Here is a 24547-nt window from a genome sequence, read left to right on the forward strand (position 1 = left end):
CTGATCCTCCTACCTCCATTCTCCCTAGTGCTAGGATTATAGGTGTGTATATTACACCTGGTTTGTGTGGTGGCTGAGAATTGAACCTGGGCTTTTGTGCATGTTAGGCAAGCACTCTGCCCACTGTGCTGCATGCCTAAGCCCACACTTTCCACAGAGGACAATGTAATCTAGAGTTTCAGGGTTAGTCAGGGGCAGAGCCAGTTTGGAGAGGGGAGGCTCTCAGAGTGTTTCTGAGAGGAGCCTGGCAATGGGACTGTCAGCCTTGCAGGGTCTCTGGTGGATGGGGTACTAGTCAGAAAGGGCATGAAAAGTGGCAGGATGCAGCAGCCCTGAGACCTTTATGTGTGACTCAAGGTGGGCAGAAAGACGTGAAAGCAGACCTGAGGCTGTTGGGAGTGCCTTCCTTAGACCCTTTGTCCACACATCACAGGGTAAGTCCTGAAAGCATGGGACTCCACACCCTAGCTGGAGTGACACTTTTGCCTGGGGTTTGACATGAAAAATGGATGTGTAACCCACAAAGAATCAGAAGAGGAGCAAACTGCATCAAGGAGACCCAGGGATTTCCAGCCAATTCTGCCCTTGTGTATTTCGAATTTTAGTCAGTGGTGGGTGCCCACACCTACTTTCCCAGTGGGGCGAGGCTTCTGTTTCTTGAAGATGAATGGTATTCAGGGATAGCACTTCTAAGACCAATTGCCTCAGGGGTGGGCCCAGAAGCCAAAATCGAGGCTAATTGTGTTAATCTTGTAGAAGTAGGGGTGTGCCATTCTTCAGGTGCTGAGACGCCTGTACTGGCTTTCGACTAGTGGCAGAGCCACTTGTTACAAAGAAATGGTGGTGGCTACAAAACTCACTTTATTTTGCTAAAAGGAATGACTTGAAGAGCTCATTCCCCCGAGGCTGTGCAGGGGGCAAGCAGGTCAGAAATGGTGGTCCTCCTGTCCTGACTCGGTTGTGTTCCTTCTCCCCTGATGCTGAGCAAACTAAACCACTATCATGGGAGGGTGAGGGCCGCTCTTTCTCAGACTGTGCCGAAGGACCTTCGGAAGCAGGCCAGCTGCTCCTGCTGTGGAGAATGTTGTGGTTGGAATGTGGAATTCCCTCCGTGTGCTCTTATGTGAACATGCCGTCAATAGCCGGTTGTACTGTTTGGGAAGATTGAATTAGTACAATATGGAGCCACAGTGGGTCAAGTGGGTGAATGGAGTGGGCCTTGAGGTTTTATAGCCTGGTTCTACTTCCAGTTGGTTATCTGCTTCCACACTGCAGATGCAATGTGAGCAGATGGCCTCCTGTTGCTATGCCTTCCCCGTCATGATGGAATGATCCCTTAAAACTGAGTCAGGTTTAAACCTGCTCTCCATTAATTCCTTCATGTCAGAGTATTTGTCACAACCACAAGACCATATACAGTGTGGCTCTGTAGATGACTGAGGGACACCATTGCATGGGAGCCCAGCATGGGTCAGGCTGGGCAGCAGAACCCACCACAGGGCACAAGGTCTCCACGGTAAACAAGAGGTACCACTGTAGTGGCCCAGGTGGATATACCAATGGCTCCTTTGCCTAATGGAAAGGAAACTTGGAGAAACACTCAGAGGTGTGTACAGACCCTTCCAGCCCTCTCCCATGGCCATCAACATGCACACTGCCTTCTATACTGCCCTGTTCCACATTTTCTGCAGAGTCACACTCCAATCTCTTAGCTAAGGGAAAACCCCAGGCTGGAGCTAAGGGAGGAAGCGCTCCTGTGTACCACATAGAGGATGCAAACTGTGGGAAATAATTCCTTTTAATGACAGAGAAAGCACACCAAACTGTAACAGAAGCCTGGGTGGAAGTTACCAATGTACAGATCAACACCTGAAGGTCCAGAGAGCATTAGATGTTCACAGAGAAGCCAGCTAGGTTAGAGAGCAGCATCCCTGAAGACAAGCGACAGTGTGCCACACTGTCTGTGACCTGTTTGTCATTTCAAGCAGTTGTTTCCTTCCTCATTTGATGGTAGATGACTGCATGGAAGAGAGGCCTCAGGGACTTGTATCACAAATAGGTGATGCTGCAGACAGCCTCAAACTGGGTACCTTGCACGCCACACCCGTGAAACAAGACTTGACATGGGTCTTTGACAGGTGTTGAGGGAATAGGACACCAGGCAGAAGATACAAGTTCCATTAGTCTCTAGGGTTTGGCACAACTTCCCAAAAGCATGCTAGGAAATGGGTTTATCAACAAAACTTTGCCATCCCAAGAGATAAAAACTACCCTTCCAGCTTTTACTGTAATGTATCTAGGATTCAAAACAAAGAACAAGAAGCAAAAAGGCTGCAACTCAAGAATTATTTGGAGTATTGGGACATTTTACCAATCTCTTTTGCATATATATATGCATATATATATATATATATACTCACACATATATATATGAATGTATATTATATGGCAGAGTAAACATAACCCTGTCGATATAAACTTCCATCATAGATAATTATAGACTGTACACTCTCAGAATGAAGAAAGTGTCAAGCCTGTCTATCATACACTTTTCATCTTTAAAAATAATCTAACATAGTTATACTCTCTGGCTAGTAACAAACTATGAACATCTTCTGAGAATACATATAAAGCTCTGAGATTAATTGCAAATTTCTCTGACGTGCTCCCCCACCCCTATTCAATATCAGAAACGAATATATTTCTGTTAAAGCATTCCCAGAGCCATTCATAATCAGGAAAAGAAACAAATATGTTTGTTTCACCAAATGGGCTTTTAGCAAGAAGCAAGGGAATACATTTACTTTGGCAAAAGAAAACAAAGCACGGCATGATGTTTTACAGGTTTGGGTCCATGCAAATGCATGTTTGGTTATGTGGGGGTGTCCCAGTCTCACCCTAAAACCACAGCCAGCATGCAGGTTATTGTCAACTATTGGATTCTAGATAATTAGAGATAGTTGGCAGTGCACCTCTTTTGTGTAACCATGATTGAATCACTAAGGCAGGAATATGTGGCCTTGGATAGTATCAGCAGGAATTTGTCAGATGCAAGTTTACACAGCATGGACCTGCAACTTACTGTCTAAAAAAGGAAGAGAAGAACCCCTAAACACCGATTCCCTAAACACAATTCAGTTGAAAATGAACTGGTAAGCTTTTAGAAATATATTTGGAACTACCAGACTGCTCTGTGTTTGCTATACATGAACATTTTTAAAAAGTTCCCACCCCTAAAAACTGACCACGTGAGCTCCTCATGCCGAGCAACAGCATCGACAACTAGCCCCCATGACTGATGTCTGAGCAAGTACAGCCTCCAAAGTCATTCGTGTGTCATGTGACACTTTCCAAGGTGGTACTGTCGAGTCCTCCAGCAGCCAGCCAGGAAGCAGAGGGCCCTTTAAGCCTCGGTCCATCTGTTTGACTGTGGTCCTCCGCAGAGGGGGTCCATGGCTCCTGGGCACTTTCCTTTGGAGGTGGCCTGGCTGCTGCATTGGCTTGCAGGTTCTGGACCCAGCTACAATCTAACCTGCAGCCCCACGGAAGGTTCTTCACCCAGGAGCAACAGAAGCCAAGATCACTGACTGGAGAGTGGCTGAGGCAGTGGAGGCGGCTCACTGGCCCCGCAGAAACAGACGCCAGGGACAATTTGTATGTTCTTTGTGGAGCCGATGCAGTAGGGAACCAGAAATCTTGTACCTGGGAAGCATTTGCCAAATGGAGGCATGTCACACCACGGAACCCTTGGAGGACGACAGGTGGATGGACTGAATCCTAATGGCCAACGTCCTCTGTAAGTCCTGAAGCACATCCTGGCCCGTACCTTCACCATTCTTGTCATACAGGAGCTGCTTGAATGCCTCATTTTCAATGAGGACCATCATGTTTTTAAGGAAGTAGCCTTCACAGTATGCTGAGAGCTCTGTGACCCCGAGGAACTGTGGGGAGAGGAAAGGAAGCAGTTGGTTACCGGGACAGCGATGTGATCACTGACTCAGCTGCATCAGCCTGATGCTTCACCGTTCCCATCTTCCTATCCCCAGGCTGTGGCTTTGTGCCTCCCACTCAAAGGCCTGAAGTCTCTTCTACCTCTTGCCTTGTGTAAGTCCAGTCTTTTTTTTTGAGCCTCAGTTTCTCAAGTTCCATAATGGGTGGGGTATCCTATGAGTACTGTCTAGAACATGGATAGACAGACAGACAGACAGACAGACAGACAGACTTACTTACTTACTTTGCGATCTTCAAGGGATTTGATCAGTTGAAGCATCAATCAGATTTGTGTCCTATCACATATATTCACACACAGGCATCGTATTCTTCAGCTGAGAAAGATTCTAGCACAGAGGCTAGAATGTGAGTCTTGAATACAAGGCCTCATTCTACAGGGAGGGAAACTGAGGCTCAGAGTGTCCTAACTCTTAGAGTTTGCCTTGTAGATGAGTGTCATTCCAATCAAGTTAGTGTAAATGGAAGGTAATACAACATACTTTTATGTATGGTATCTGTTAATACTAACTTAGTGGCCACTAAACACCATACCTGCCTATCGTCTCCACACAACTATCTACAGATGCACATAGGACTAAAACTCTCATCTCTTATCTTCTAGACAGAGGTCTGTAGACTATAATCCCCTGGGATAAATTTGGCCCACAATTTGTTTTATAAATAAAGTTTTATTAAAACATAGTCATGCTATTAGTTTTCTAGTTATGTATGATTGTTTTTGCACTGGAGGTAGAATCAAGTAGTGACAAACAAAATTAAACATTGAAACAAACAATGTTCCCAGCCCTGAAATAGCCTACAAAGTTGAAAATAAATACCTGCCCCTTTACAGAACATGTTTGCTTATCCTTGTCCTCTGTTATATTTTTCAAATGAAGAGATCATGTCTTACTGATTTCTTCTCCTTTCTAAGATAGGGTCTCATATACCAGGCCGATCTCAAATCTTCTGTGTAACCAAGGACTGTCTTGAGCAATTGCCTCTGCTTCTAGAGTGTTAGAATTACACGTGTGAGCCACTAGGCCTAGAATGCCTCCCAAATTTCCTTATTACATTCTGGTAAGTAAGGCCCTAGTAATGAACACTGGGTCACTAAACACCAGAAACTGTTCTTTCCACTGCAGCACTAGAACTGGATTGAGCTTTTCTATATTTGACAAAGCAGCTTGTCCTCCTTTTCAAACATAGAGATAACCCAAAAGGACCATCAGAGGTTCAGGACTGAGCAGATGGGACAACTTCTAGGAAGAGGAAATGCTAACCCATGCATAGATGGATTGGCTTTCTCATCTGTCTAAATCCCACAGCTGACTCGAGAGCTTCCCTGAAGCACCGAGGTGATGCTGTGGGGGGTCCTTGGTAGCATCTGGAACTTGGCTGTTAGCATCTAAAAGCTTGCAGTTCCTCTGGCTCAGAGCAACCTCAGCTTTCCTGCTTTTAATTGCACGACTGTCAATCTGCAGCCTTGATCAGTGAGGGATACCAGTGGCTGGAGAGCATCTGTCGAAGCTGCATTGCCAGAGCTGAGGGAAGCAGTGTACACACCGGGCAGGAGGTAGCTGGTCCTGCCCTTTCCTCATGCAAATATCACAAATGGCTGATGTTGATGTTGGCACTATTCCAGGGTGGGATCTTGGAGGGGAAAACTGATGTCTGTCAAAGCAGAGGCCCTGACCGCTCGGGTGTACTGTGGGAGAGTCTGCTCCCCAGCTACATGAGTCCTTGGCCTGTATTCCCTGCTGGAATTCACATGGCATCACTTTGCATTATTAAAATCATGGTATGTGCAGCTACCAGCTAAGGAGCTTTAGGAGACTGGGTCAGGACTTGCCAAGGTGAAGGGCCACAGAAAAGCTACCTGTGGTGGTTGGGTTTCTGGGGCAATTCAAATGACTGTGGCTAAGGGAGGGAAGGAGGAAGACATTGGCTCTCTTCCTGAGCACAGAAGGCCTCTCTGAGTGGTGCCGTTATGCAAGGCAACCCTTTAGGATGAACACAAATGCTGCTTCACTGTGGTACAGTTAGAGCATGTCAACCTCAGGTCAAAGTACAAGGATGGAGAGTTCTAATCCACACTAACCAGAACACTGTGTGTGTGTGTGTGTGTGTGTGTGTGTGTGTGTGTGTGTGTGTGTGTGTGTGTGTGTGAAGGAGAATGGTGTTCTCACCCTTTGTGGTAGTTTGCATGAGAAGTGCCCCCCCCCCATGGTTTTTAGGCATTGGAACACTTGATCTCCAGTTGGTGGCACTGTTTGGAGAGGTTTAGGTGGTGTAACCTTGCTGGAGGAAGCACGACACTGGCGGCAGGCTTTGAGATTAAAAGCTTTACACCAGTTCAAATTCATTTTCTTTGCTTCATGCTTGCTTTTTGAAGATGTGAGCTTTAGGCTTCCTGCTCCTGCCAGCATGCCTGCCTCTTGATCTTGCTGCTATGCCTCTCCATCATGATGGACTCTTATCCATCTGGAACTGAAAGCCCAAATAAGCCCTTTCTTCTGTAAGTTGCCTTGTTGTGGTGTTTTTATCACAGCACAGAAAAAATAACTGACATGCACCGAGCTTGCACTGGAATCAGGAACACACCCCCAGAGTTTCTGGTTTGCTAAGTCTGGGGTGTGACCTAAAAAATTCCTTGCTGCTCCAGGAGACCACATTTTGAGATCCACCATGCTAAACTCTTCTATTCAAGATCACTTAATGGCAGAGACACTAGCTAGATCCTGATTAGGGAAGCAAAATCAAGAGCCCAGTCCAGGCCCAAGGATTCAGTCTATTGACATGATTCTTGTGACAGCAGAGTGAATAACATTTTCAGAGAACACCATTGCCTGGCTTAATTCCCAGTGTTCAAGGAAGAAGGGAGGTCAGGGTGATGTCAAATCTGAAGCGGGAAAGAAAGCCCTATGGTTTGGGGATGGAAGTCAGTGGGAGAGCAACTGGCTGACGTGTGCCGAAGCCCAGAGTCTAAGCCCAAGCAGCAAAGCCCAGGCCAGTCTCAGGAGCACAGGCCCAGCTTTGGTGTCATGGGAAGCTTACCTTGGCATGGCTGTAGATATCCACACAGTTGTCAGTATTGATGCTTTTAGCACAGATAATCTCACAGTGTCGCTGCAGTGCCTCCAGTTGGAAAAATTTAGCAGCAGATAGAAGCTGGAATCCATAAAAAGACTGTCAGAGGCGGAGATGGGGAAGGAGGAGGGCCAGCTGGACCACAGGCAAGAGTCCCTGTGATGGTTTGAATGAGGATTGCTTTCCATAGTCTCAGGCCTTTAAACACTTAATCCCTAGCCGATGGCACTATTTGGGGAACAGTTTAGGAGGTGTGGCTTTGTTGGAGGATGTACATCTCAAGAGGCAGGCTTTGAGAACTTAAGGCCTTCCCTATTCCCAGTTGGCTCTCTCTGCTTTGTGCTTGGGGTTGAAGGTGTGAGCTGTCAGCTGCTGCTCTAGCCACCATGTCTGTCCCCTACTGCCTCCACTCTACCATCAAGAACTCTTATCTCTCTGGAACTGTAAGCCCAAATCAATTTTTTCTTCTTCAAGTTGCCCTAGTCATCCTGTTTTGCCGCAGCAATAGAAAAGTAACTAATCCACTCCACAGGGTACCTGACTGAGGGCCAGAAGTAGGGATGCTGGAGTATACAGCAGGCATAAGGTGAGACCGGGGAAACAGGTCCTAGCTATGGAAATTTACTGTGGGCAGAGGGCATGGTGAAGTGAATCACAGACACACCTGTCATAGCAAGTCAACCTCAAATACCCCAAATCACCTCCTGAAAAAAAGAGGAGGGGATATGACACCCATTAGCAAGGTGGGTACCACTGTGGCTTCCTCTCTGCCTGTGGTCTTCCTATCTCTACTCCAGTGTCACTCCTACCCAACCTCACCCTGTCTTCCTCTTCCTTATTCAGATGCTATATACTCCCACCTTCCACAGCATAGTTCAGAAGGTCAGGGTCCATCCCATTGGACCAATGTCACACCCAGCCCAAGGTCAGCCCTGGGCAATGGAGGTTCCCAGAAGTATACCGAAAGTGGCAGGCTCTGGAGATAGGAAGTTAGAGTTCCCCAAGAGGGTGGGGATTACCGTGAGTCTCCTTGTGATTTTTTTTCTTTTGACACATTCTCAATATGTAGCTCTGGCTGGCCTGGGTCTTGCAATATAGGCCTCAGATCCCTTCCAGGTGTTGGAATTATAGGCATGAGCCATCATGGCCAGCTGTGACTTAAATGAGGATTTATTCACCTCCATAAAATCTCACAGAGGGAATCTGAGGGATGTCCCTGTCCTGGGAAGGCAGCACACTTCAACTCCACAGAACTTGAGTTCTGGGGTTGCCATGTGGGCCCTCCCTGACTTGTTCATCCTGTCCCTTTATCACACTCTCCGGTAAACAAACTAGTAATGCAGAAAGTAAAATTTAAATGCTTACTAAAGGCCACCTGGCCCTGTGGTGGAGTACAGCATGGGAGGAGGGGTCCAGAGAGACAGGTCTCTGGAGCATCATCGGGGGGTGGGGTTAAGGAGGGAAAGATGAAGGACCAACTGGGCCCTTAGTGACCATGAACTCTACAGCACTCACTGTGGCCAAGGGTGACTAAGAATCTTCTAAAACATGTTTGTAAAACCCTCTGAGACAGAGTATGGCCATTTTACAGGACAGGAAGCAAGCTCAACTAGGTCAAATAAACTGCTGATGTGACCCAGAGTCCAGGCTGAAGGGCTTTAGGCACTAAACTGCTTGCCTTAAAAATAAATAAATAAAACATTAATTAACTAATTAATTATTTTTAAAAGATAGGGTCTCATTCCATATACCTTGTTGGTCTGGAACTCCCTATGTAGACCAGGCTGGCCTCCATCTCATAGAGATTCATATACCTTTGCCCCCTGAGTACCAGGATTAAAGGCTTGTGCCACCGTGCCCAGCTGAGCTCCCATCTTTAATTAGGAAAATGGATTAGAGCTCTGGCTTTGGATCGGGGAATAGTAGGGAAGTCAGGCACAGTGGGAGCAGCAGGCTGAGAAGGGAGAGGGTGGTCGTGGAGGTGAAGAGCAGCAGGCATGGGTGAGGGATGGCTCCCAGCTCTCAGCTTCTGGGTCCCAGAAGGCACTACTGGGATGAGAGCCATGCTTCTCAGGGATGTAATTCTCTTAGCAAGCACACGGTGGAGCAAGTCATTGAAGATGTTTCCTGATGGTGATGTAGAGGTCCAAGTGTCCCAGCGCAGGTGGGGCCCAAATCCCTTGGTGAACTTGCCCCTCACAAACCAGGCTAAGACTGGTTTCCACCCAGGGCCCCTGGAACAACCAGTATCCCAGGACAGGATTCCTCGAGGACCTGCCTTGCCAGGGAGACCCACAGAGTCAAGGAGGATCATGGAGCCAGGGAGGGCCACTAATTCTGAAGTCAGACAGAAGGGATGCTGGGGCAGCCAATAACAATGGTCTCCTTACCTCCATAATCTCATTGTTTTTAATGAGAAGTGACTCTGGGCCACCATAGTAGAGATACTGCATGACCAGCTGGAAGGGAGAGGACACAGTGAGTGAAGCCCCAGCCTTACAAAGTTTCATGCCACTCTACAACAGCCCTCTACCTGATGGGGGACATCTAGACAGGTTTTTCTGATGACACCCTGAAATTATGACCCTATATATGGCCCTGCCTCCATGTCTATCCACAGGACCAAATCAACATGAGCTTGTCTTCTCATGAGGGGTACCAACCTACCTCTCATTCCGTGAAGCTGTTCAGGTGGCACCACTCAGAGAGCCTGCCTTAAAATCTCCTGAGGTTTCAGTGGGCCACTCTGGGTAACAAGTTCCTTGTAACAAGTTGACAGAACTCCAGAGGAAGTTGAGAGAGTTTTGATATTCACTGGTGGTGTTTCGAATGATCCAAGCAAGGGTGTCTCTTGTTATGTGACTTCCAATGTCTGAATAGTGCCCTTAATTACAGAGTTTTGCAAATGGGTTTCCCCGAATGACTGAAGACCATGCATGTATCTGATTTAGTGTAACTGCCTTGCATGAGAACCAAGTGTTCCTTTGTGCATGATGCATGTGCAGTCCAGTTTGTTCCAGTCTCTCCATTTTCAACCACCTTTCACAAGCATGGTGTTCCCAGGGCAACAGGGTTGACTGCACACAGGTCACATTCTACATCGGGATCACACTGTGGTACAACCACCACAATAGGACTCTGGAAATTTTTTCAAGATTGCCATGGTGCACACACACACACACACACACACACACACACACACACACACACACACGAACACGAAATAAATAAAACACAAATTTTGGGAAATGTTTAACACTCTTAAAGAAACTACCAATTAACAGATACTTCTGTGCCACCAACGGCTAATCCTGATACACCATGAAATTCCATGGAATATCTGCACATTTAATTAAAGCAGATTCCTAATAGAAACTGCTTTTTGTTTGCTTGTTTTCAGACAGATCTCACTATGTAACAAACAACTTGCTATGTAGCCCAGGCTGGCCTCTAACTCACATTTCCCTTGCCTCCACTTCCCTGACTGCTGGGATTACAGGTGGCTTGTCATCACATCTGGCTTGGTATCTATCTGTCTTTTATGCACTGTCCGCTCTCTCTCCTTGCCTCTATCAGAACCTGGCCATGTCTTCCAGCCCCCTCAGCCTGGATGAGCTCTTCTGTAGCAGTGGAGGCTGGCCCTCCTTCAGGTCCTGCTCAGTGCTCACTGTGCTAAGAAATTTGGGTTTTCCCCCCACCCAGGTTTGTTTCAGGCCACACTGAAGTGGCCTTCTTCAGAGTTGTCTGTGAGTACAGATGTCTCACTCATCACTGTATACCTGTGCCCCTAGCAGAGTGCCTGACACACACACAGAAAAGGAACACTATTTTATTATTATTCCTTGGATTCAGGGTCTCATTTGGTATCTCAGGCTGACATGGAACTCATGGCAATCCTCCTGCCTCAGTCTTCCAAATGCTGGGACTGCAGGAAAGTCACCATGCCCACCTCTTAGACAAATGTCTCCTGTGTCTGAATCTCTCTTTCACTGACTTGGGGGCTTCTCTGTCCACTATAGCGGTGGTGACATTGTCTAGGCCTTGGGAAATAACATTGCATTGTTCCCCTCTCCCTCCTTTCTTGGAGAGTGGGGCTTACTTGTGTGTGAAATACTGTCAGCCAACACTGGGCTATTGGCTTTATTAAAATCAATCATTCTTCTAGCACCTTTGTTATAAAGGCCAAAACCAATAAGAAGAAGCAGCAGCACTGTAATGTGCGCCCCCAGCATGGGCTCTCCATTTACAAAGCACTCTTCTATCAGTCACATACATTGCCTCATTTATTCAAGCTGCAACCATGGGCTGAAATTGCTGCATCGGTGGAGGGAGACCCTGGGCTAATGGAACTTAAATCGGGCCATCCCTGCTGCCTTCCAGACTCTGCCAGTGCAAGCATTTTCTCTAAGTGGGTGCAACAGGCCTTTATTAGGCCAAAGGGCCTGCCCATGGAATTGTTTTTCTTGGCAGCTGCCGACCTATATGAGGCAGGGACTCTTGTAGCCTGAAAGAGGCCTAGCTCCAGGTATGGCCTCCGTGGGTCTGGCTCTTGCATGCATATGATGTTAAACAGTCCTGAGGGAGGAAATAGTGCAGTATCAATTACTAAAAGTTCTGCCAAAATTTACACGCCAGAAGCATGTAAAGTGCAACAGGCTTTTGGGAGCCTCCTTGTGGGTTGGATTCAGCTTTCCTTAGCCTATTTCAAGCCACAAATGAGGCTCTTCTCCTTTTACAAGGAATGGGCAGGGACACAGACAAGTCCCCAGGGCCGGATAAATCTTCCCTTCCCATTACAGGAACTTGAAGCTAATGTGGCCAGCAAACCTTCCCCATCGGAAGCAATTACAGGCCCAGGGATCCCTCTGAGGCTGGCCTTTCCCATGCAGGGCTCTAACAACAAGTCCTCTGGGCAAACATTTACTGAGTGCCTGCCTGAACCAGGCTCTTACTATTGGAGCATTCCCAGTGAAGGCCAAGCTTAACAGTCATGCCATTCGGTACTTTTCAGTCAGTGTGTGTGTGTGTGTGTGTGTGTGTGTGTGTGATGTGTGTGTGTGTGTGTGTGTGTGTGTGTGTGTGTGTGTGTGTGTGTGTTTGGTGTGTTTGGTATATATGTGTGGTATGTATGTGTGTGTATATATGTGATGTGTATATGTGTGTGTGGCATGTATGTGTGTATGGTGTGTATGTGGTGTGTGTGTATGTGGTATATGTGTGTGGTGTGTATGTGTGGTGTGTATATGTGTATGTGGTGTGTGTATGTGTATGTGGTGTGTGTATGTGGTGTGTATGTGTTTGTGTGTGGTGTCTGTCTGTGTGTGTGTGGTGTGTGTATGTGTGCGTGGTGTGTGTATGAGTGTGTGGTGTGGTGTTGTGTGTGGTGTGTGCGTATGTGTTTGTGTGTGCTGTGTGTGTATGTGGAGGGTGTGTGTGGTGTGTGTGTGTATGTATGTGTGGTGTGGTGTATGTGTGTGTGTGTATGAGTGTGTGGTGTGTGCATATGTGTTTGTGTGTGCTGTGTGTGTATGTGTGTGTGGTGTGGTGTATGTGTGTGTGTGTGTGTGCGCGTGTGTGTACGTATGCACATGTGCTCTGTTTCCTGCAGTCAGCTCACCACTCCACTCTAACAGGTCACAGGATTTTTCTGTGTGGTCAGGTGACTTCAGCGCAGACTCACTTTCCCAAGGATGTGAGAAAACAATGATTAAGTTTTTTTTCTTTTCTTTTTCCCCTTCCCCCACAAAGGTTCCCTTTTAACCTCGGCTCTCCTAGGGGCATCTGTGGGAACTTGGGCCACATCCTTCCAAGAGTGGGTGGCAGGGGAGTTGGAAAGACCAAAGACACAGGGCAGCATTAGCTTTCAGGTTTGAATCCTGGGCCCGGCAGCATCAGAGGCTCTTGCAGGAAGTGAGACTTCCCATGACTGAAAGCCAGATGGAGGGGTGGGACCTAGGGGCTCACATTTAGTGTGTTTTTACAGTCATCCTGACCACTTATTTCCAGGGCACTGGACGTCTGCTAATGTTCAGAAGATGTTATAATGAAGAGTGCCCGGTTCCAGGATGGCAGGAGAGGAGGGGGAGGCCTCAGCGTGTCCAAGGTTGGGACCTGCCCTGAGGCTCTGCTTTTATGGATCTGATGTACAGACTGGATATCCAGGGACATTTTCAAGCTTCCCAGGTGATATCAGTGTGTGGTGGAGGCCAGGGGAATAGCATTTCCGTTTTGGCTTGATTTTTACTTAGAAAGATCATCTCAGAATCGAGGCTAGGCAAGGATTCCATGGTTTCCAACATGGCTGGGATAAGCACATCACTGAGGTCTGTTTCCTGTGCTCTTCTCTTAGTCGGCTTTCTCCTTGAGTCCAAAGCCTCATTCTGAGTCCGGCAGCTTTGGCTTGGCCTTTGGTTCTCCACCCTGCCCCAGTGTCCTGGGTCTGACCTGTTATAGTACATGGCTCCAAGAAGGGCATCCTCTTTTGCAAACACCCCATGTATACTGTAGCTGTTGGAGACTTGGGGATACTCCCTCTAGACTTTGGGAGAGGGTGTCCCTTACCTTTGAGCCCCCTCCCCCAGCCCAAGGATGGGGTTTAGCAGGCACTGGGCTCCAGTGATTGCTGCAGGGCTGCAGGATGGAGTGGGAGGAATGGAGTAAGTGAGCCCATAGTGCAGGTGCTAGAAGCTCAGTCAGTGGTGTCCCAGGTGTTTGGGACAGCTGACATTACCCCAGGGCTCACCTGGAAGATGGGGTACTTCACATAGCCAATCTCTATGCAGGTGCTGTCATTTGTTGGCTTGCTGGAGAGAAGGGCCTTGAACCTGAATGACACACAGAAAGATCAAAAGACTCATTCACACCCTTACAGCTTGCCCACGTGACACAAATCTCTGGTCCTGTTCTAAAACACAGCTGGATTATAGTTGTTGTTAGTGTCTATTCAAAGCTGAAGACCGTGTTAGAACTCACATCCTTTCTCAAACTGGTCACGGGAAGGATCGGACGCTCTTTAAAACTCTATCACTTTCCAGCACCAATTCAGGGGCTCCTCTGCATGCATCAGTCTGTTCTGAGCACCTGCCCTGGCTTCCCTCTTGTCTGGTACCTAGGGTATCATCACCCACCCTCCTTTCTGTTGCTCTGCTCCAGGGAAGCAGGAGCTTCTGTCTTTGAGGCATGAAGCCTCGAGGGCATTTAACCCATTCTTGATGACTGGGGGAGGGACTCCCCATGGGAGATCATATGTCTTGGAGTTTGGATGCAAAGCCTCTGGCCAGTAAGGACCTTATCAAGTGGGACTGAACTTCAAAAAGCAGGAATAGCAGCTAGGGACATAGCTTAGTTGGTACAGTGGCATTCCTGAGGCCTTGGGTGCAATCCTCAGTACCAAATATTTTGGGCATGCCTGTAATCCCAGTACTGGGGATGTGGAGGCAGGAGGATCCGAAATTAAGATCAACCTTGCTACATTGTGAATTCCAGGACATCTTGAATTACATGAGATTTTGTCTCCAAAAAGAAAAAAAGAGCAGCAATAGGACAGTCACAGACATAGTTCAGCCCCAGCAAAGCCGAGAGTACATACCTGGGAGAGGCTGTGAACAACAGCACTTTGTGAGCATAGAAGGGTCTTCCCTCTACCAGGAAGGTCACATCAGACATTTCTTTATTGTTAAGAAAATGAGGATCTAGAACAGAAAGGCATCCGCTGTGTGTTAGTGTAGGAAGGGTGAAATCAGGTCCCCCTGGAGAACACACAGGAGAGGACAGGGAAGCATAATGACCTTTTCATTCCTCATTGGTGACCCAAGAGTCACACTGGAGACAGCACCCATAGAGGACAGATGCATCTCTGCTACCCAGCTCTGCACAGGAGATGTTCCAAGCTGACCTGTGGCTAGAAGCAGCCCTTGGACTGGTAAAATGGTTCAGTGGAGTTAGCAGCACTTGCTGAGCATGTGGGATGACCTGAGCTCTGACCACAAAATCCACTTAAAGTTCAATGTGGTAGCATCAGCATCTAGAATCCCAATGCTCCCACAGTGAGATGGGTGGTGGAGACTGAGAATCCTTCGAAGTCAGCTACACTGGTCTACACAGCAGCAAACAAGAGACCCTGCCTCAGACAAGTGGGAAGTGAGACCTGACTGTTGCAATTGTGCTGTCGCCTCCTGCATACCCACACTCTCACACTCACAAAGATAGAAGAGAAAGAGGAAGGAGAGGGCAGGAGGAAGGGGAGGAGTGGAGGAAGAGGAAGAGGAAGAAGAAGAAGAAGAAGAAGAAGAAGAAGAAGAAGAAGAAGAAGAAGAAGAAAGAAGAAAAAGAAGAAGAAAAAGAAGAAGAAAAAGAAGAACACACAGTAGACACACCTCCAGGCAGAACTTAGAAAGGCCAGTCTGTGAAAGGAATTCACCCATCGTATGCCTTTTTCTTAGGTTCTGTGTCCCCCGTCTGGTGGAAGTGGTATAGAAGGGCAGCTGCCCCCTTGCCCCTGGACTCTAGGTTGTCCTCTCCCAGAATCAGTGACAAAAGAGCCACCCCCTGCCTTATCTCTTATAACAAAGACAATGTAGCTTACACTCGATTACTGAATCCAACATATGGCAGGCCTTGTGCAGACATCACATTTTGCCCACTGCAGTAGAGGAAACTGAGACAGGCACACATTATAGTGGCTGTGCAAGCCAGGATGTGAACCAAGACATTCCATTTCTATGGCTTGACTCAACAAATACAAAGTTCCTATGTATTACCTTTAATTTAGTCATGCAGACCTAGGGTCCTTCTGGGTGGCCCTTGGAGTCAGCTCAGCACTTCTACCTTGCTAGGAGCATCCTCAACTCCCTGCCTCCTCTCCTGGTCAGTCCCCACCCAGCAGAAACAAGTTGGCTCTAATTGCCAGGGTCTTGAGGCAGGCCACCTGCACGGCAGCTGACTAGAGCTGCAGTACTCAGGGCTGGCCTTTCACAAGGCACTCATGTTTGAGTTTGAGGAGTCTCAGCATCTCCACCCACCTAGGTGATTCTCCTGATGTCATGCTCTGTGCTGGGTGCTCCCTGTCCCTATAAGAGGTGCTCCAAACCAGGACAAAGGCAGAAGAGCTTTCTTCCCTATGGCCGTCACAAACTCCTCCCCATTCCTTCCCTATTCCCCTTGGCACCTCTGGAGCTTATGTTGGTCCCTTTGTCTTCACTTAGCACAGGAGCCAACCTTCCTACAGTCACATCCCATTCTGATGGGGGTGGGGAGGCCCTTGGGATTTCATACCAAGGGGGACTTGCACTCCATAGTGCAGGAAGGAGCCTGCACGTACATGGTATGAACAGCTCGGCAGGGAGTGCAACTGTTAACTGTTAATGTCTTGCTGCTTGAGTTAAATCTCTAGCCCAGGTGGCTCTATGAAGGATCTGAGCCCGGATACCCAGACAGCGAGGACCAGTTGAAGAGATTGTCATGGGAGAAGGCTCATGTGACTGACCATCTGACAGAAGGGCAAGACTGAGCTCAGGAATGGTTAGCCCACCGCCACCTCAGATCCTGGGCTCTTGATTACAGCACAACTTAATGATTCCTGTCTCTGATGATTGGTTTTTGTGGTGACAGGCAGTGTGGGCTCTGTCCCCCTCTACAAACCAGGGCTCCCAGAGAGGCCACACTTCTTTATTACTTTTAGTGGCATGTACACGGATGGGTATGTGCATGAGAGAGATCCAGGAAGTTGTGAGCTGCCTGATGTGGGAGCTGGGAACAGAACTCATGTTCTCAGGAAGGGCAGTAGCAGTCACACCCTTAACAGCCGAGCCATTTCTCTAGCCCGAGTCCTGACTTCTTGACAAGACCACTGTGACTGAGTTCCTTCTCCACCTCTGCCTAGTCAAGACCACTGCCTTCTTAGAGAAATACTCACTTCATTTTATGCATGTGTGTCTTAGTGTATACTATGTGTGTGCAGGTGCCCAAGGGGGCTCCTGCAGGAGCCCAAGGAGTCAGAAGAGGCATAGGGTACCCTGGAGCTGAAATTACAGACAGCTGAGAGTCACCATGTGGAAACAGAACCTGGATCTCTGGCAAGAGCAGTGAGCGTATTTACCCATGGAGCCATTTCTCCAGGCCCTCCTACCCCTGCTTTCTCATGGTGCCAACCTTGGAATTCTCACCTGTGTCCTGAAGACCAAGAGCCTTTCACCACTAGTGAGAAAAATTGCACCAAATTCAAGGATTCTCTTCTCTCTATGGCTATGGGAAACAGTGCTTCCCTGTGTCCTTGACCCAGCCCTCAAAAATGTTGATGCTAACAAGGTGTCTCACAAGGCACACAGGTGCTGTACACTGTCATGCTCTGGGAAGGGGACCCTCCCTTCACCTCTTCCACCTTCTCATTTGCTTGGCCTTTCCTATCTGTCACTGTGGCGATCAATGTTTTCTGCAGGGCAGAAACACAAGTGACCTAGCACAACTCAGATTTGTCACGTGCATGACCATAGTACAACATACAGTCTTTGACCCTGCTCCCAACGTTTCCATTTTAGCAGAAAGCTATATCATATTTAAATGTCCAACTTACTCATAACAGTAATGAATACACTTTGAATCAGCTCAATGTTTCAACTGAGAAAAGCAAAGGAATGGTTTTGCTATAGGATAGAATTTTTAGATGCTTCCATTTCTTCAACATTTCACATTTAGAGGGAAAGGATACAGGAAGCATTTCCCAACCCTTATAGGAAAAGGAATCCTTCACTGTTAATATTTTATTACTCTCCAGGCAACAGGCGATGGGCTTCTTCAATGCCAGGCTCGGGTTTCCAACCTCAAGAGAGCCAGGCATTTCTCTTACTTTTCAATTCTGCCCTGCTTGAAGTAGGCCCAGATCTTCTGGATGAAGCCAGTGCCTGCCTAGGGAATCTCAGGAGCTGGCCCTACACAGTGAGGAATTATGGCATTGCTGGGCTGGTCTTCAGGTCCCAGGTCCATTCTGTTTCCAGACTTCAAAGGACAGAATAGGCTGTGCCTACCTCCTGGGATATCTGAGTGCTACTGAGAGGTACAAGTCGGGGTATATGGCTCCAGCTATGTGCAAGTATCCAGGGAGCATATAAGTTATCAGCTATCCTCACTGGATTTCAGAGCATCCACCGGCACTGCTCAGGTATGTCCTTGCTTTTTTTAATTAAGAAAAGATTTATTTTATTTCTAACTACCTGTGTATGTGTGTGTCTATGTAGGGTGTCCACAGTGGCCAGAGGTGCTGAATCTCCCTGGATCTACAGTTATAGGTAGGTTATAAGCCACTTGACGTGTGCTAGGGAATGAACTCAGGTCCCCTGGAAGAGCAGTATTTATTCTTAACCTCTGGGCTCTAACCTGCCCTTGTTTTTACCATCACATGTGGTTGTTCCCTACTTTTCATCATCTCCTAAAGCAGGACTTCTATTAGGGACACTGCTGGCCCACTAGCGTCCTGCTTACTCCTCTATCATGGAGATGAGGGACTTTATAGACAGGAGACTTGCTGTCTTAGTCCTGTTGCTTGGGTAAAACCCATGACAAAGGCAATTTAGGGAAGAAAGGCTTTGGTTTAGTTCACAGTTCCTGTCCATCACTGCAGATGGTTGAGGTGGCCGAAAGCAGCTGGTTACACTCAGCCCAGAGCAGAGGATGAATCAGCATGAATGGTCTCAGCTCACTTGCTCCTTTTCATACAAATCCCAGCAATGTGCCCGCCCACATCAGTAATCCAATGAGAACAACATCTCCACAGACCAACCCAATCTAGGCAATTCCTCTCTGAGATTCTTTTCCTGGAAGATCCTAATTAGACTGTATCAAGCTGACTATCCAAACCATCACAGCTGACATGGACAGTGGGCCATCTATCATAATCTGTGTGGGGGACATCCCAAGCTTCAGCAGTGCCCAGTGTCAGTGACTGAGGGAAAAGGCCCACAGATGAGGCCCTGCAGTCCCCTCATCCACATCCTCTGTTGTATTCTCCAAAGAGATTTACCACCTGCTGAGGGCCTGGCTCCTCCTCTGTCTGCCTCTTGTTTGCCCTCCACAGTTGTCACCCTATACTTGTCCCATGTGTTTGTTTCCTTCCCATCTGTATGTTCCATGGCTATGCTCCATAGCCTGAACGCAGTTGGGCCACCACTCACCCAGGCGTGAGGTCTGTTTCCTCTTGATCTCCGTAAGCTTGGGAACGGGGTAGGGACCATAACAGTGTGTGAAGATGACGCACAGCTGCTGGCTGATCACTTCATTCTGGGAAGGAAGAACAGCTGTTAAGGGAGGGCTAGGGTGGCACAAGCCAGGCTGTCACTACAGACACTTGTCCCCTAGGCAAGAGGAGCCTGTGCATTTGGTACATGTCCCCCTGGAGCAGAGACATTTAGTTTGCACTCACCACCCCTGGATCAACCTGCTCTATGAGTCCACCATTGAGTGCTTATGGAATTTATAAAAAACATTTTCCCATCACATCCTGATCATTTCCTAGCCAAGGGGCAGCAGGCTTTTGGAGCTGATGAATAGAAAGCTTTCAGCCCCAATCCACCTTTATCCGTGTTCTCAAACTCTGGAAGCAGTCAGTGGTCCTGAGCAAGCAGCAGAAAGCCCCTTTGGTCCCGTGACTGCACCCCACCAGGACAGGACCAAACAGCAGAAAGCGCCTTTGGTCCCGTGACTGCACCCCATGAGGACAGGAAGAAAGCTTTTGATTCAGCTCTGTAATAAATCAGATTCAAGGGCTCAGACATTTTGGATCTGGGAGTCATCAGTTGAATCACTTTTCAATAAAAATAAAAATAAGGGCAGCGGAAGGCAGTTCTATGCCTCCAAACTCCAGCTGCCCGTGGCTCAGGAAGGAGACTGCGCCTGACCTTCATCCTAGTGTTTTGGTTCTTTTCCATGCCAGTCCTTCGCATTCACTGCCCTCTACCAGCAGGTGTGCAAGCCTGGGGGTGGGATGTGACTCACAACATTCTGCTGCTCTTTATTGGGCAAATGGCTAAAATGGGCTAAACAAATATTTACAACTGCCATGGCTTGACTAAGTGTCCCCGAGGGCTCACGTGTTAGCGGTGCGGTCCCTAGTTCATGGTACTAAGGGGAGATGGTTAAACCTTCCTGAGACTCTTCAGTGAATCTGAGGTTCTTGAACATGTCTCCTAGTGGTAATTATGGGATGCTGATCTACTCAGCTCTTTCTCTGTCTTCCGGTTGCTCTAACTACAGGCTTCTGCCCTGATGCACTGTCTCACCTTTACCCCAGAAGCAGTGGACCAGCTGATCATGGACCTCCAAAACAAAACTGTGAGCCAAATGAACATTCCCTCTTTTACATTGATTATCTCAGGTGTTCTGTTTTTAGCAACACCGGGTTGACTAACACAATAAAGTATCAATAAAGCAAGGTTAAAACACACATGGTATCATTTCTCCGAAAATAAAAGACTAAAGAGCTCTTAAACCAGAGATCATTATTTTTTTCTTTATATTCTCCACAAGTGAGTGTTGCTGCTCTTTTTCTTTTTCTCTTTCTTTCTTTCTTTCTTTCTTTCTTTCTTTCTTTCTTTCTTTCTTTCTTTTTCTTTTTCTTGATGGTCTTGGGGCCACAACAATGCAGGACATAGCTCCTCCACATTGGAAAAGAAAATCTAAACCCTTCTATTGAAGTGGATAGATCAAAGATGGTACAGTGTCACCGGACATGATTCAGAGAGGGGTCATTAGAGTGAAAGGAAGAAGGAACAGTAGTCATCCTCAAGGATGGAATGGAGGATATATCATGAGCACAGGGTGGGAGTACTCCTCCCCCTTGGCAAACATACCGGTGGCTGCCACCTTAACCATGCATTCATGGGTGAGCAAAGTGTTTCCCCGATGGGCAGCATTAGAATCCCCTGGGAGCTGGTGAGGAATGCAAATCCTTTGCATTTCTTTATTTCATTGTTTCTCATTTTTCTTTGAGACAGGTCCTCGATGTGTAGCTCAGGCTAGTCTTGAACTCAGGATCTTCCCAGGTGCTGGCATAGAGGCTTCCAGACTGAATCCCACACTTTTAAATAACAGTATTTCTTTCCTGGAGCTGGGCAAATGCTGGCACAGGGTGTGCATGAATGGGGGGAAATCATTGGGTAGGTGACAGTCACGGTTCCTTTCAAGGCAGCCTCCACTGGCCATGACATCAGCAGATGTGGGGTGACCTTCCCATTGGCAGAAGGTTCTATGGTTGCATACCAATGTCTTTTTTGTCATTCAAGAAGACAAAACTTACATTTCACAGAGAAAGGAACTTCAGGCAAACTCAAGGAGACTATGAGCGAGGGGCAGGGTGACTTCAAATCTGAGATTTGTAGCAGCCAGGTCGCCTGGACTAGTATTTTGGCTTCTCTGGATCCCTTTAAATAGGTCCATCATTTCAACTAGAGATGGTGACAACACAGCTTCCTGGGGGGGGGGGAGGCGAGGTCCTGGCAAGGAGTAGATGAGTGTGGAGTGACTAGACTGCCCTCGGGCCAGAAGTGCTCTGCAGTATAGGCGATAATTATCATTGCAGCCAGTCCTGGCTGAAGTGCCCAGAGGAGGGTGTGACACACATGGAAAAGAGAGATTGAGAGAGCTGTGAGGGCTACATGAGGACATAAGAGAAGAAAATGGGGGTGGGGGGAGACAGGCTTGCTAGGCTTTGATGAATGGGTGTGACAAAAGGGGGAAGATTGCTAAGCTCACACTTGTCCTGCTCCGGTGTTTCCTCTGAAGTTGATGAATTAAGCAGTCATAGCAAATGGTGTTTACACTGAGTCCCATTTTCAAGGCTTTTCATGGACATGGTTTGAGAGCTCTGAGATGAGGGAATGTCTCTGGTGACTTCTGGATGTTTTCAAGGTTTGATCCAAAATTCACTTAGTGGCAGTTTTTCACTGGCAGCCATTTGACAGGTGGACACTTAGACAGAAGCATTGCTCAGAGGCTTCCTGATCCAGCATTTCTGCTGATTTTCTTACTTTAATTGAGATTTTTTAAACTTTTGGTGGTATTGCTAGTTATTGCCCAGTGAGGGACTTTGGACACACACCTGCTTCTTTGGAGTGTCTAGGATCCCTGATGCTGGTACCCAGCAGCCACAATGATTTTTTAAAATTATTATAAAAAAGAGATTTATTTCCAAAATATTATGCAGAGGCCTCCAGTGAGTCTTATGACAAAGAACAGTAGACTTTTGTTTTATTGAAACAATCATATTTTTCCTTCTGCTGATGGAAAGATGGAAGAGGCATACATTTTCCTATTCCTCATTATTAGCTTCTATGGTTTAATATACTTCATCCCCTCTGTAATATATGTTATAATATGGTTCCCAATCTGATGATGCTGAGGACAGTCAATAAACACTAGTACTAAGATAACAGGATGAAGGACAGCTACAGAGGGGGAGAAAATATCTGCAAACCACATGGCTGACAAAGGACTAGTACTTAGCATATATAAGGAACTCAGAATCCAACAGCTCAAACAGAACAAAAAATTCAACTAGAATGCAAGAACATGATGCAAAGAGAAACTTCAATGAAAATATGTGGATGGTGGAACAGTACATGCTTGGGGATGTTTTCCTGCACACTATGTTAAACTACCTGTTTCCCTGTGGGTCACTCTATATGATGTCATACCATACAGGTAAGGGTTTTCATGGAACTTCCTATAAAGGCAAATCAACCCTCTCTCCTCCCTTCCTCCTGGCTGTACCCCTTCTTGGGCCTGCCCCTTCCAGAGAAAGGAGCTGCCTGCATTTTCTTCTGGATGTGTAGCACAGCTGCCAGGGAGCAGGTTTTGGTCGACATCTGGCAAAGGCCTTCCCTTCTTCCTGTCTCCCAAATGTTCCTGTCAGGGCTGTTGGTGACTTCCATTTCCTTCTGCTCAGTGACTCCCCTCCTGCTGCCACACACTGGGGTGCTTGTGGAAGCTTCCTCTCCCCTGAGCTATGCTAGTTAAAGGAGCCACCAGGAGAGATGAAACCTGTGTTGTTAGCAGTCAGGACAGAGATGGCTTTTGGGAGACTGGGCAGACAGATGTGCTGTATTTCGTGGTCTAGCAATGATTGACTGATTTCAGCTGATAGTAATTCACTGGGCTCTACAGTTACAATCTGGGGAATTGTCTATGTATATGTCAGACTTAAAAGTGATGTTTACTTAAACAAACAGACAAAAAACAATAGGCAACATTCCTCGGCAGCATGGAAAAAAGTTAAAAGCAGGCAGGTCAGAAAACACTGGACTGTAGACACTGGGAATGCACCCAGCAGTACCTTCCAACAAGGTGGTTCTTGGGTAATTTCAGGTGAAAGCCTTTTATCCATTTATTTTAAGTTGGAGAGGGCAGGAGTTTGCTTTTGAAACATTCCAGGCAGGTTCCCCTCTTCTTGAACTCACTGAGGTAGGCCCACTAGTCTAAAGCTCAGTAGCACAGACACCAAACACAGCCAGCAGGGACCACAAGGCTGGCTCGAGGATGGGGCTGACAAGAACAGTTGCTGAGGTGAGCTCTGGCCCCAAAGCTCTGAGGTGCTCTGAAAGCAGATGGTCTGTGTTGCTTGTTCTCACTCTGCCATCAGAGAAGGCAGTTCTGTATGCCCCTTCTCTCAGGGTGAGCAGCCTGTCAGCCAAGCCAGGGATCGGAATCCACACACTGGTCCACAGGCCTCACAGGCTCCATGTGGACCCTGGAGTTCCACAAAGCTTTCAATGGGGCCGGAGTGATCGCTCTAGTGTGGTCACTTAGCTGCTTAGAAGTTGAGAGAGTTAGTTCCTATCACCTGGTCTCCATTTTCACTGATTTGTGAAATGTTTGTTAAATGGAGATTAATTTAGGGTTCCGTTAAAAGTGTGTTTGAAGACTGTAAGAGTTTTAAATATGCTTAAGTGAGTGACTGGCTTGTAATTAAATTATATAAGATATATATATATATATATATATATATATATATATATATCATGTATAAGGTTTGAAAACATCTTCATTTATGTCTTGAGACATAATGAAGTTCATTATGAAATGGTGCCACAGACAAATGAGTCTGGGAAACACCTTAATTACCTTTGTGAATTTCAGGGCCCTGAAGAGAGAAGTGTTCATAAGGCACTGTCACCCTGAGAAGAGGAGATGGCACAGTGATGCAAGTATTTACAGTTGGCTGTGCCTGCTGCTGTCCTTAGATGGTGTTTACAGAAGAGCCTTGGGGAAGTACAGAAGGCCCTGCATCTTCTGTGAGACTTTTGAAGCCACCAAGAAAGCTTTTGTGTGGTGTCAGGGAGCAGTGGACAGGCACTGGGGTTTTCACCACTTTGTACTCACAACCCCCTAGAGTCCTGTATGATTATTGACTCATTTATAAGCAGGGAGAAAATTGAGGTAGAGAGAGATTTAAGAAGCTTGGCTAAGGCCCTAAGGCTAGTAA

The 24547-nt window shown here is 47.2% G+C and overlaps 1 protein-coding gene across 3 annotated transcripts in view; it reads right to left on the minus strand.

The window, feature by feature from the left end:
• Nucleotides 1-3731: 3731 nt before the first annotated feature.
• The window catches only part of Btbd11 (BTB domain containing 11), a 278066-nt gene continuing 257250 nt past the window's right edge, over nucleotides 3732-24547 (minus strand). For all 3 annotated transcript variants that reach the window (XM_035451736.1, XM_027392491.2, XM_035451737.1), the window contains 6 exons: nucleotides 19245-19350; nucleotides 14669-14771; nucleotides 13823-13904; nucleotides 9471-9539; nucleotides 7048-7161; nucleotides 3732-3941 (listed from right to left, as the gene is read on the minus strand). In XM_035451736.1, the coding sequence (XP_035307627.1) occupies nucleotides 3732-3941; nucleotides 7048-7161; nucleotides 9471-9539; nucleotides 13823-13904; nucleotides 14669-14771; nucleotides 19245-19350 (684 nt within the window). The remainder of the gene's footprint in view (nucleotides 3942-7047; nucleotides 7162-9470; nucleotides 9540-13822; nucleotides 13905-14668; nucleotides 14772-19244; nucleotides 19351-24547) is intronic.

Source organism: Cricetulus griseus, assembly GCF_003668045.3.
Source record: "Cricetulus griseus strain 17A/GY chromosome 1 unlocalized genomic scaffold, alternate assembly CriGri-PICRH-1.0 chr1_0, whole genome shotgun sequence".
Classification (NCBI taxonomy): Eukaryota; Metazoa; Chordata; class Mammalia; order Rodentia; family Cricetidae; genus Cricetulus; species Cricetulus griseus.